This window comes from Panicum virgatum, chromosome 3K, assembly GCF_016808335.1.
Source record: "Panicum virgatum strain AP13 chromosome 3K, P.virgatum_v5, whole genome shotgun sequence".
Lineage (NCBI taxonomy): Eukaryota > Viridiplantae > Streptophyta > Magnoliopsida > Poales > Poaceae > Panicum > Panicum virgatum.
In genome coordinates, this window is record NC_053138.1 from 19,284,882 (window position 1) to 19,298,378 (window position 13,497).

Below are 13,497 nucleotides of genomic sequence, written 5' to 3' on the forward strand. Positions count from 1 at the left end.
CGCGGGCCACTTGGCAGCTGTCACAGCTGGTTGCTGCAGTCGAGAGGCTCTTCGGCTTGTTTTAATTTGTTTCGACTTATTTTTTTCACAAAATATTATTTATTCTACCAGTCATATACTATTTATGTGGTCAGCCGAACCACATGATGATTCCGGTCAAGCCGGATATCCCCCCTCCTCGTCGGATGAGAAATTCGGCTGGGCTATTAGCCTATTCTTAAAAAAAAATCTGCTGGGCTATGAATCATTATCCAATCGAATTTTCTACGCGTATCGTAGTTTTAGCATGTTTGTTCGCGACATTAAAAGGAAGTGTTGTGGTTGTCGTGCAATTTTAACACTGCCCAAATTACCCATGATGTGCTATGAACAACCATAGTGCAATGAAGTAATCTCCGAATTTTTCACAAAGACATCGCCAAACAAGAATCAAGGTCCAAAAAGTTTACCTATGACTCAACCATCAATTTAAAAAGGTTCCTAGCTGATGCTGACGCCAGGAGTTAATACTTTATCATCTAAAGAGCACGCAGCTTGAAACTGAAGCCGCAAAACAAAACATCCAGCTCCGAGGAAACTGGATCAAAACATGCCGTCCATTTGCCAGTCAAAGCATAAAACAAAATGTCCAAGCATTCTATAAATAGCGACAAGGACTAGCATTCTACAATCACATCTCCAGTCAGGCGCCTGCAGCGTAAGCTGAGCAAGGGCCTCTCTGTGGCAAGGAACTGAAACTCTTCTACCCAGTCAGCTGCCGATATATCATTGCCGCAGCATGTCCCGTAGTTGAAGCACCTGTTGCCGTTGCTCTGGAGGCAGCATGTTGATCTGCTCAGCAGACATGCCCATGACTTGCTGGACGAGCATCTTCTCCATCTCAGGAGTCAGCTGCTTAAACAATGGCCGAATTAATAGTTAATTCTGGGAGAAAACATAGGAAGGTAACGGTAATACCCAACTGTCGCTCCCAGATGCTAAGAGAAGATACTTACAGGCGCTTGTCCTGCCTGGATACCACCAATTCCTTGGGCCATTTGCCCGGGCAACCCTGGTAATTGTCCAGGGAAATGAGAGCCTGCAGCAGGCACTTCTGGGCCCCGCCCCCACGGACCTGACCTGTCACCTTGCATGGGTGCTGTACTTTGAGTATTGTAGTGTGAACTAGCCTGCTGAACAGATAGATTATGAGAACGGATGTAGGGAACCATGGATGCCATATCACATTGAAGATGGAACTAATAAAGTACTACATAGGTAAAACTATCTTTGCAATTTGGACCATATGTAACTGAACCTTGTCAAACTTTTCTCCTTTTCCCATCCTTGAACGAAACCATGAATTAGTAGAGATATATGTGGACAAAAGGTTGAAATATCCCAAGAACTGTTAACTCTGCTCTATACACCAGCCATAAACTTTTTAATTCTAAACAAGAACACTTAGCTGATCCTAGTGTCGATTAAACAATCAACAGAAAGTAAACAACCATCTAGCAGTCTCGCACTACTTCTAGAGCAGACAATGGCAAAACATATAAATGTCTAGTATACATGAAAAGGAGCTAGTTGAACTTTTATTTCTCAAGCATTTAACAAGTTTAAATATGTCTATACATCCTTTAGAAACATAAGAAAGGGGACTAGTAGATATTATTTTGAAATTTGAACAGTTTCCACATAACCTCAGGTAGTTGTGTGTATAACACGATACCAGTTTAAAATTTATTTCACAGAACCATAGGTACTTAGCCTATAACACAAAACCAAAGCTATTGCTTCTTTTCCTCATCTGGATGGAGAAAAAAAACTCCACTTCTATGTTAATTGACCCATCACATCCAGCTTGAGCCTTACTAAGACATATTTTTCCTACAAATAGCTAAGTATCACGCACATCATTAAGGTCATTAATATTTTGTCATTGACATTCCAAGGGGATACAACGTTGGTGCTTTCACCCCCATTCTTCAACAACATATTACCTCAGCATTCCGGTAACATGCTCATAACTTTCTATCAACACTATACTGTCCAACCCCAGCCATCTTTCTTCTTGTGCTACATTCGAACATGTACACCCAAGAGAGCCAATCAGGTCAGACAATTTAAATGGCAGAGGACATCCCTGACCATCTTTTTTGGAATAAAAAGGTCTACCACCAATGTCGACGCAGCACATGTTCACAGTTCATTCTTTGTTAATGAGAAGAGGCCAAGACCCAGGACAGCTTTCTTTTTTTATTTTCGCATCTAGACTTGGAAGAGAAGCAAAGTTGTGGCTTTTGTGCTATATGGATCTAAGGACTTGTGGTTCCGAGAAAAAAAAAACCTCTGTTGTGTTACAGGAACACAAATACCTAGGGTTCTATGAAGTTCATTTGTTTTTCATCTACCTTGGGTATTCTTAAGGCAGGACTACTATGGCGTGTTACTAAATCATGAGCAGTAACTGTCAAATATGAAAAGGAATTGCTCCCTCTAGTCACAAATACTTGGCACTTTGACCTGTCAAACTTTTAAAATTTCAACTTTTAATAGTTTTCAAAATATTTTTGGAAACACAAAAACCATATATGCCAATTTGTCTTGAAAAGTACTTTCACTAATCTCATACTTATTAGGCATTATAACTATATTCTAATAAGAAAAACTAGTCATCAAAGTTCAAACTCAATGACGTTAAAAAAATGGCTTCAAGTATTTATGGCCGGAGGGAGTACAATATAACATTCGAGACTTAGGAATAAATTATTGCTTCAGGCCTAAGAACAATAGCAAAAGGCCAAAAATTGACCTTCACATGTACTAATAATCAGAGGAAAAACGCAGACGATAATTATAAAATGGAAAACATCAGTAGAACCTAGATAAGCAATATACATAGCTTATATTCAGAATTGTTCTACAGATCCATAGAAGTGCCAGAGTTGATTTAAAAAATATGCGAAGAACATTCTGATCATATGTCATTAGATATTGAAATTCAACATTATTCAGCAGTCATCAGCACGTAATAGACCAATATGTTAAGTCAATATTGGACCCAGTATGTAATTTGTGAATGCTTCTTCCACAACTAGAACTCTTGTGATGACAGCAATAAAGAATGTGATTCCTCATTACCCCTCCTACATCTAACTCTTTCCTAACAATCTTTCATCAAGCACAGATAGAACTAGAAAGATAGTCACATTAGCTTCTTCAGAAAGGCAGATACATAAACTTCAATGCAACATAACCATATCTTTCATAACAGAAGAAACTGTACCTGGTATAGCTGTGGTGGTGGTGGCTGGCTAGGCAATGGTGGTTGGCCAGCAAGGAAAGAAGTTTGAGGGTTCCCACCTGGCTGCAAGTTACAAACATGATGATCAGTATGCAGAGCATGGAACCTAGTTATCAGCATCATACAGGTTTAGCATAGAATCTTACATGAAACATTGGCTGTTGCAAAATGTGCTGCGGAGCATTTCCATGAGTCAAACCAAAAGAATTTGGTACTTGCTGATGCATCTGATGTGCAAAGGATTGCATGGACTGTGGCCTAGGCATTGGGGGCAAAGGTGGTTGCAACTGTTGATTAAATATTCCAGGAGTTTGCAAAGGCTGCTGTGGCTGGCTATGAACTATAGGAACATGTGATTGAAGATTGGCATACTGCGGAGGTGCATGAGGTAGGCTCATATTTGGATGCTGAGATGACTGAGGAGCTGATGAAGGCATCTGATGAATAGGGTAACCTTTTGTTTGTACCGATTGTGCATTTGCTGACATAGTAGGGAGGTCCATGGTAGATCCAACATTAGATGGACCAGATGGGAATGGGGTAGAATGTTGAGCAACACTCTGCTGGTTAGCAGGTAATGGCGGTGGGGGCAAGCTGACATGATCTGGCACAGTAACTTTGACTGATGATGGTGCCGTCGACGCTGCTGCAGGTTGGACCATGTCTGAAGATTGTGCCTGTAGAACAGGGAATGTGACAATGAAATTCAATATGCTTATTAGTGAAACAAAGACTAAAGTTCAGGAGAAGTTAGTTTACATACAGTTTTAGGCGTTTTCACCATTCCAAGTACTACTTGTGCCTGCAAGAAGAAAGGATGTGAGATGGTATTTTGTTCAAATGCATGACAAAATCACTTTGAATTAGTAATGAGATATGCTGTTACATGATGTGATGGAGACATCAATACAGATTTGCCACAACAAATAGTTGGAGAACAATCTTAATGTACAACAAGTAGTGACTTTAATAACCTGAGAGTTTGCCGACTAATAAAAGTACATAAAACATATCCAAAGCTTTCTCATGTAGAAGCAAACAAGCAAAAAATAGAAAAAGTAAATGTTCCAGCCTCTGCAACTCTACACAACCATGTTCAGAAACAAACAAATATAAATGAATGCATTGTGTTGACACTAGCAAGAGGTTCATAGCATACATTCAAAAGACAAATATTAAGCTGACCTTCACGACTAAATTCCCTTCTGAGTGGTAAAAATAGCAACCAACATTGTTTTTGTATATCCTTCAAAAAAAAACGTTGTTTTTGTATACACTAGTGTTCATGAATGGACAGGCGCAGGCGCAATTGTAAGGACAGAGAGCCTCTGTCCTCCCTAATCCATCTGGCAACTAGTAGCCACATGCCTCGAAGCAATTTGAACAAATCATTTCCGGATTAACCAAATACGAATTCAACAACCCGCAAAACCCTAAAGCCCAACAAACATCTGAACTCCGAAACGGGTTCAGCCGAGGCACCAAATGTTTGGATGAAGCGAGAGCATGCGCAGCGAGAAATCTCACCCGAAAGAGCGCGCGGGTGACGTCCGGGTTGTCAACGAGCATGCGGCGCACCGTCTCCTGGTCGTGGTCGATCATGGTCTGCGCGAGCAAGTGCCGTAGCATTAAAAAACAGTAAAAAAAGGAGAGCAAATCGGTGAACAAACCGGCGGGTGGAGAGAGGCACAGAAGAGAGGAGGGAGGAGAGAGAGGAATTGGACTGGTAGGGTTTGGGGATTGGGGGTACGGGCGCACCTTCATCTTGGACATCATGTCGTACATCTCGGAGCGGGGCATGGCGTTGATTTGAGCCGCAAGGGCTTCGCCCGGTGCCGCCTGCTTCGCCGCCATGGGTAGTGGGAGCGGGGCAGCGGCCTGAGATAACGCGACGGCGCCGGAGATTGGGCGGACCGCGAACGGGAACGGTAGGGGAGGCGGCGAGGGAGGCCGCTGTCGAGCTGCAACCTGCAAGCCGCGGTCGAACCCTTTGACGTTTATTAGAGAACTGACATTGTTCAAATTAGGAAGAAGTCCACGTTACCCCCTCAACTCTTCCCAGAGTTTAAGTTTCAACCCTAAAGTATAAAACCGATTAACTGAGGCCCTCAAACTTCCGAAACCGGACAAAGAACACCCCTCACCCATGATTTGGGTGGTTTTCGCCCTGGGCCCACCTGTAAGATCTCTCTTCTCCACTTCGTCCGTGTCCGCACGCGCGCTGCCTCCTCGCCTCCGCACGCTCGCGAACACGGTCGCGGCCCCGCCTCGCCGCGCCCACGTCGGCGGCCGTGGCTCCGCCTCCCCGCCCCCGCGCTAGGCGGACGTGGCCCTACCTCCCCGCGCTGGCGCCAGGCGCCGCGGCCTCACCTCCCCACGCCCGCGCCGGCTGCAGCAGCTCCGCCTCACTGCGCAGGCGCTGGGCATCGCAACCCCGCCTCCTCGCGCTCACGCCAGGCGCTGAGGCCCTGCCTCCCCGCGCCCGCGTCGGCTGCCGCGGCTCCTCCTCACTGCGCCCGCGCTGGGCATCGGAGCCCTGCCTCCCCGCACCCGCGTCGGCAGCCATAGCTCTGCCTCCCTCCGCTCGCTCTGACGGCACGGCTCCGCCTCCCCGCACTCTCACGCCAGGCACCGGGGCCCTGCTACCCCCCTGCTCTGGCCGGCGGCGTCCATGGCAGAGCAGCGGCGACGCGCGCGGAAGGGAGGAGGAGGAGCAGGGCGCGGAGCCGGCGGGGAGGAGCAGAGCCGCGCGGACGGAGGGGCCGCAGGTGCACGCAGCGAACAGGGTCACGACGCCGCGAGGGCGGGCAGGACGACGGCGGCGGGCAGGCTGCCGGGCCTCCCTCGAGCTCCGCCGAGGTCGATCTCCGCGCGGGGCCATGGCCCCTGCTCGAGCGCGCCGCCCCTCCCTCCCTCTCCGCGCCAGGGCCCCTGCTCGAGCGCGCCGGCCGCGGTGAGGCAGATGCGGCCACGGCGAGGCAGGGGCCTGGCGGCGGCGGCCGGGGCCGAGGCCATGGCGCGGCGTCACCCCGCCGGCTGCTCTGCTCGCCGGCCAGATCCCGGTTCTCGAGCAACGTCGGCGGCGGATCTACGGCGGCCTCGATTTTCCCCTCTCTCCGGCGGCCTCGAGCTCGGCCCTCGCCGCCCCCTCCTCTGCCCGTCTGGTGCTCCCCCCTCCACTTGCGCCGGCCGCGGCGGCGGAGCTCCAGCAAACACGCGCACCGGCCACAGCGGCCGGGCGGGCCTGCGCGAGCTCGGCTGCTGGCGGTGGGGCAGCTGCGGCGGGCGGAGGCCACGGGACGCGCGGCGCGTGACCAGGCTCGAGCTCCCGCTGGCGTGCGCGCCGGCGGCGGAGGCCGGTCTGCGGCGGCCATGGCAGGGCGGAGCGGTTGGGTGCGGCGCGAGCGGAGGCTGGGTGGGGCCGACGCCGGCATAGAGGACGCCGCCGGCTGGTGTGGACGCCAACAAGTCTAAAAACCGGGCTAGTTTGGGCTGGGGGCGTTCGATGTCTGGTTTTGAAAGATCGGGGTTGTTAAATAGCCGGTTTTAGACGTTAGGGTTGAGTTTTAGACTTTGGGTAGAGTTTAGGGGTGTAATGTGGACTTTTTCCTTCAAATTAATTGATTTTGACTTAGATTTTTCAAAATCTTATCTGACAAAACTTCAAAAGTAGTTACGGTGCAAACCAGAATTGAGAGATATAGGTGTCAAGCTCGAATTTAATCTAAACTATTGCATTGCAAGATTATTTACACTTCAGTCAAAATGTATAGTGAACAATGAGAAATCCTTAAACCACAGTTAATTTGATATTTTTGAACCATGTTTTATAGCATTGTAGTTTACATTTCAACGAGCTCCAATAAGTTATATGTGAGCTCCACAGTTAATCTAAGTGAAGCTATATGCTCATGTAGCTCTTATTTTCTGTCATCGTCTACTAACTTTGTTCTGCTGGCAATCAGCAGCTGTATTTTCTCTCTCACCAAATCAACACCAGCCACCAGTACTTTTTTCTCGCAGTAAATCAGCACCAGCCACATCCGGCCCAACAGAGCGGTACGAGTAGACACAATAGTCTACATCGGCTTTATAATATCACTAGTCTTAAATATTTTGATGCTTCCGTTAAAATCATATCAGGCTTTAAAAATAGTGGTCATCAGGAACTTTCAAATTCTTTCACGATGCATCTAGAGTTTTTTTTTAAGGAATCAAGAATTTTATTTACTTAAAATCATATTCGTTGCAGAGCTCAACCGTTCATTGCTTACCTTCTGCTCCCTCCATCTCGAAATATATATAACGTATTAGTATTTGAAAAAGGTCAAAACTCCATAAAATTTAACAATAGATTTTTATTATATGCATGCTTAGTAGAAAAAAGTTGTATAATTGATTCACGTTACACATGTTTTTAATACAAAATGATTTTGTAGCAATTGATGATGTATTGTTCGGGTAATTGATAGTCCAAACCATACTTCTGAAGGCTTTCCAAATCCAACTAAGCCTCATACAAAAAGCAACGGAGAAATTATTTCAAAAATGTATTTGGCACCGACATGGTGACAGTATAAAGGATCCACATGGCACTTAAGGCCAGTCTCAGTGAGAGTGTCATCAACATAGTTACATAGACTGGAATTTTAAAAATTATGCCAGTGGAGGGTCATGATGATGACACTCCTCTCACATTTCATGACACTTCTTTCTTCTCTCTCCCCATACTACTGATACATGTTATCAAATTTAATATTCATGACACTCTTATGACCCTCCCACTGAGACTGGACTAAGAGTTGCAAATCGTAGTCTGTTTATCAACTGAAATTCCGAAGCGCAAGAAGATTAAGCAATGTTAATAGGTACTCTGCTGCTCCAACAATTTATAGGAGTAACTAATAAAAATATCAACTCGGTTGACTGAATGAATGTGTAAACAACTTTTACGGTATCAAGGTTTCCCACATAAAGATCCACCGTTACATGTCGACAGAAAGGTAAATCCCTTCAATTCTACAGATCTGAGAAGTGAGAACACCTGCAGATCAAGCAGATAACCCAAAAAAAGGTTGACGGGTGATGCTATGACCCCCGGAAAAACATCCCCATTTCAGTTTTCAGCATATATGAAAGTACGTGCTGACAACTCCATCGAAGCAACACTTGAATCACATGGTCTCAACATTGATCATTCAACCATGATACTAGAATGACTCAATCGGCCAAAAGGGCACAAACCTAAACTGCCAAAACTACAAGACATCCCTACAGAGCAGCCAACATTTGACTATGGACGAGGACAAAAGGTTCGGTATGCTTTTCTTTCAGAAACACCACCACCACTAGGGATTCACAAATCAATCAGTTCATTATCTCCAGGATCCTTCACCGTGTCCATAAGCGTCCATGTTTGTTCAGCTCGTGCTTTCGCCTGTGAGATGAGGAGCAATGTCATCAAATTAATGGTGCTGGTCATTTGTATGTCTTAAATGCACACACAAGTAAATTCCAGGAAAGCATTTTTGTATTTCAAATCTATATTAATAGCAAAGAGCACAAAGGTTCTACTTATGGCATTAGAGTGATTGGCTTTGTTCCCAAAGAATACTACAGCTTTTCTGTAAATAGGAAATCATATGGTGTTTTCCACATCCAAACTATCCTTGTTCAACTAAAAAGGTCCAGACCTCTTCATCTGTCACATGGTCTGGCTCAGATTTTTGAACCTGAATATGGCACTGATGGTCAAGATATACTATTAGGCCAGACTTGTAGAGATTGTATTGACAGGTATTTGTGAAGCCAGGCATTGTGAAAGAGGGTGCCACATATCACTTTAAACAGTCCAGCATACCATCAAGAATAATCCCTTAATGCATGGTCCAAAATTCAGCTCAAATTTTAATGTCAAGCCTATACAGACGAGGAATCTGTTGGGTGATGATTAGGGACTTACAGCGCCACTTTAATAAATAAGAAACAAGTCTGTTTAAGAAGCTGGTGCTGTGTGAATTGAGTAAAAGAATTACAACATCAGGTCAATATTAGAGAGACTTTATTTAAGCGTTAATGCAAAATAAGCAACATATTAACTGTCAGTTTCTGGTACATATAAGTGATTCATTGATATCTTGCATGCATTAACTTCATAGCAAATTGAATGGATTCAATAGCTTGAACATTCACGCAATGTCTGGCTATGAGAACTAGAATAGGACAGCCATGTTTGTTTACCTCTGGTGTTCCTTTGAACGCTCGATAAACTCAGCAGCAACATCATGTCCTTGATAGGATGCAAGCACTGTCCTAATGTCAGAAGGTCTAGCCATAGCAACATCTGTAAATTGTGTTCGCTTGGTTAACATTTAATCATGTTGATAACTTGGTATCAGAAAATACAAGGTAGATTAGAACACTTACACTCAAGAAATGGAATGAGATCCAGCAGTTGGGTGTCATTGTTATTTTCAAGTTTAAAAGGTTTGATTTCAACACAATTTTCAGGTTGCAAGCAAGTCTCGAGAGCATGGGCGCTGAGATAAATAACTTGTTTAGGGTTTCTGTTCAACTTTGACAAATCCTGGAAAAAACATGAAAAAACAGTAAGAGACATAAAAAACAGTGGAAATGGACAGTCACAGCTCATCATCATGCGGGCAGATTAGATACTTGACCAGCCTTCTAAAGACCATTTCATACCCTCACTAACATAACAATAGCAAGTTTATTAGTCACAAAGGCGTGGTGGTATAGCTACAGTAGAAAGCAATATAAACTCTTGAGTTTACTTAGATGCTTCCTCAAGTGTGCTCCTGATACCTTATCATATAAAAAAATATAATAGAATGAACATGGGCTAATAATAAAGGAACACATTGGTCCTTCAAAAAATAATAAAGGAACACATGGATGTATCATTCAGGAGCAAGTGTATCAACTAACGTGTTAATGAATGTGTCCTAATTCCCAATGCTGAGAAATTAGGTAAATCCCTACAATCTGCATACCCGATAATGTTTTCCATCCAGGTACTTAGTTGCAGGTCTTGATAACCTGTGTGAAATGGTACCCCTTGAGTTCAGCCTCTCAAACACAGGTTCAACATACTGCACATCAATAAAATATCCAGAGGTTAGGGCATTACATAGCGGTCCAAATGCAAAGGAAGTTAAGATCAACTAACCATAGGTTGCTGATCAGAATACACAACAATTTCATAGAATTTTGCCATATGTTCCAAAAATGCATCAACTCCTGGCCTCTTAAAAGTTCTCCATCCTCTCTCACGCTTTACAGAAAAAAGAGAGTAAAGAACATTATTAGCACATTCTTGTATACACAAAGTAAGACAGCAAGGAAGAGAAATGTGAATAAGGTATGGAAAGGGTTAGCGCAAGGAAATAAGCAGGATATAATCAAGTTTAGTAGTCATCTCACTATGTTATCACAAGGCGTCAAAAATCTCAGAAGCATATTGTTTGCTTGCAAAAGCCCTAGTCCGCATGGCTCATAAGTTTTACATCTTTTGCTGATGTATAAACAGTTAAATACTATATTTATGCACCTTAAGTTTCACACTGAAACACCATAAATTATGTTATTTGTAAAGAATGCGCTGGGTGAAAACTGTCGCATGGAGCACAAGGTACCTGATAGTCTGATACCTTATTAGGTTATGTTAAAATAGACAGGCAATGCTACTTTTTCATATTATAATCATCTAATATAGCCTATTAGTACATATGTAACAAGAAAAATAAACTGCACTGTCCCGTTCAAACTGCCATCAGTCATTACCCATTCCCAAGACTAAGCTATTTCCACCAAAAACAAATGTCTGTAAATTCAGTACTGCATGTTTTGTCTTTCATACATTATTAGTGCATGCTATTGGATTCCAAGGTGGTACATACAATGAAATAAATAGCAGAAGAGGGTATGAAACCATAATATACCTGCCAATCAGAGTAGACAAGAGTTTCATTCAGATCAAGAACTAATGTGAAGACATGCTGCTCTTGAGGAAGTAGATCTGGCAGCAGTTTGTCTGATGTGGGTTCAGTAAAGCCCTGGAGAAGAAAATAATAAGAGGAATTACAAACACTTGCTAGATTAAGCATGTACAGAAGGGGTCATAGTTTGTTACCAACCCTGACATGGTCTTCAATTGTGCCCCTAACATCCAAGTACAGCTCTATTGCTGCAACGGGAACTGCAGCACGAGAACGTACAAAGCTAAGTAAGAATAAGAAGGCACAAAAAATGACAACAACATAACCAAAATAGCTAAGCTCGAAACAACTAGCAATTTAGCAAGAAAAGATGTTAGAATTTAGAGAAATTAATCAGCATATGCAATTACGTTGACCAATGTTGAATTCATGATTACTTTACAAGGGTTCATGTATATTAGTTTCCACTATATGTGCATTTAACTATTGGATAATTTGATAACATCAAAATTATGTGCTTCCACTGAACCACTCAGAGATTTCTTCAATCATTCCTAAATTCATTTGCACGGTTGCTTGAATTCTTGAGTATGCAGATTGAAGTATTTAATAGCAACCAAAGGTAAGATTTTTCAAATGTCGAGATACAATAATTACTGCTATGAGCCTATGACTTCATCATACATTACCACATTGCCTTTCAGACATGTGTTCAGAGAGTGCATAATATTTGATCTACATAGAAGAAACATGTTTGCAGCAATAACTCTTAAATTCCAAGAAAACAAAGAGAAGAACATCAAAAAAAAATTGAGCATACTGTAGTTTGTACCTTTCATAGCTGTTGAGTATGCCAGAGCCTTGTACTTCTGCTTGAGAGAAAAGGCAATAATTTAAATACAAAACATAATTTCACACTCAACAGGAGAAATATTCACTCTTTATTTCGATCCACACAATCCCCCCCCCATTTTTTGGAAAATAATCAGGGGGCATATAAGTTAATCCCATGCTTCTATATCAGCACAAATTCCTTGTGACATTCATTCATGACATGCTCGAATGGTGGCATCAAAAAGAAATTAACAATCACTGGAAGTCACAAATCCACCCCCAAACCTAACCAACAGAATGGGGAATGGTACTCCACAGCAAGTAACAATTGTGTGGGCTGAAATTTGAGCGAACACCAATCTCTAAAAGAAATCTAGTGAAAGACCACTGGAGCTCACTAAAAGCATGTTAGTGGCTAGTAGACTTCGCAATTCACACAGATACTAACAAGCAACAGTAAGTAACAAAGGGTTCCACAAATACCTCGAACGCGGAAGCATCCTCAGGGACGGGCGGCGCCGGGCTGTTCTTCCTCCTGAACTCCCGCGTCTTCTCCTCGACCTCCGGCAGCGAATACGCTACACGCAAGCAAACAGGAACAAACAGCACAAGTCAGACGCGCAAAAGGCCAGGCCAGGCCAAACCCCAAACCGAATCTGCACAATAATAAAACCGCCACAGGATGCGAGATCGCGACGAGGGACGGGGGGTCGCACCGTAGGTGGTGTATCCGACGCCGCCGATGGCTCCGGCGACCGCCGCGAGGGCGCCGAACTTGAGCAGGCCCCACCGCCCGCGCGCCGCGGGGGGAGGCGGCTGCGCGGGCTGCTCGCCCGCTCCGGCGGAGGACGCGGCCGCCGCGGGGTCCGCTTGGGTGCCCGCGGCCGCCGCGGGGGTGGCGGAGGTAGAGGAGGCGGCCCGGGAGGCGGAGACGGCGGCGGCGAAGGGGTGGGCGGCGCCGCTCTGCGCCCCCGGGAAGAGGAGGCGGCGGTGGCGGCGGAGGAGGGCGCGCGACATGGCGATCGGCGCGGCCGCGAGGCCCGTGGCTTGCGGGGGAAGAAGACGAAAAAAACAGGTGCGGGGGGTTTAGTTTAGGTTTTGGTTTCTAGCGCAGGGTTTAGGCGAGGACGCGGAGAAGACGGCGATCGCGAGAGAGCCCCAGAGCCAGGGGGGAGGAGGGGGGTGGTGGTGGAGTGATTCGGCCGAAAAGCTGGCTGCACCGTGGACCGCCGGAGAGGCGGCGGAGACTAGTCCGGAGATCTGCGTTGCGCGGCGCGTCGGTTCCTTGCCGTGATTTCTGGGCCGCGGGACGAGACGGAGTGGGCCTGTTTCGTGCAGGAGCGCCGGCCTGCAGGGGTTTGGTGTGTCAATCCATTGATTTACCAGCCCAACTCCGGTAGACATTTTTTCATTTTT

At 45.1% G+C, this 13,497-nt stretch overlaps 2 protein-coding genes across 2 annotated transcripts; both read right to left on the minus strand.

Moving 5' to 3' along the window:
* Positions 1-384: 384 nt before the first annotated feature.
* Positions 385-5,310, minus strand: LOC120698138 (basic salivary proline-rich protein 1-like). The gene is made up of 7 exons (XM_039981649.1): positions 5,048-5,310; positions 4,817-4,894; positions 4,053-4,091; positions 3,436-3,966; positions 3,272-3,352; positions 996-1,172; positions 385-891 (listed from the first exon to the last, which is right to left on the minus strand). Exons 1-7 carry the CDS (start codon positions 5,141-5,143, stop codon positions 766-768), a joined length of 1,128 nt encoding a protein of 375 aa, XP_039837583.1. The 5' UTR covers positions 5,144-5,310; the 3' UTR covers positions 385-765.
* A 2,906-nt stretch (positions 5,311-8,216) lies between these two features.
* Positions 8,217-13,283, minus strand: LOC120698140 (mitochondrial import inner membrane translocase subunit TIM50-like). The gene is made up of 10 exons (XM_039981655.1): positions 12,798-13,283; positions 12,565-12,659; positions 12,080-12,116; positions 11,446-11,507; positions 11,251-11,364; positions 10,479-10,583; positions 10,303-10,401; positions 9,716-9,875; positions 9,530-9,632; positions 8,217-8,726 (listed from the first exon to the last, which is right to left on the minus strand). The coding sequence occupies exons 1-10, from the start codon at positions 13,096-13,098 to the stop codon at positions 8,681-8,683; spliced, it is 1,122 nt and encodes a 373-aa protein (XP_039837589.1). The 5' UTR covers positions 13,099-13,283; the 3' UTR covers positions 8,217-8,680.
* Positions 13,284-13,497: the final 214 nt, after the last annotated feature.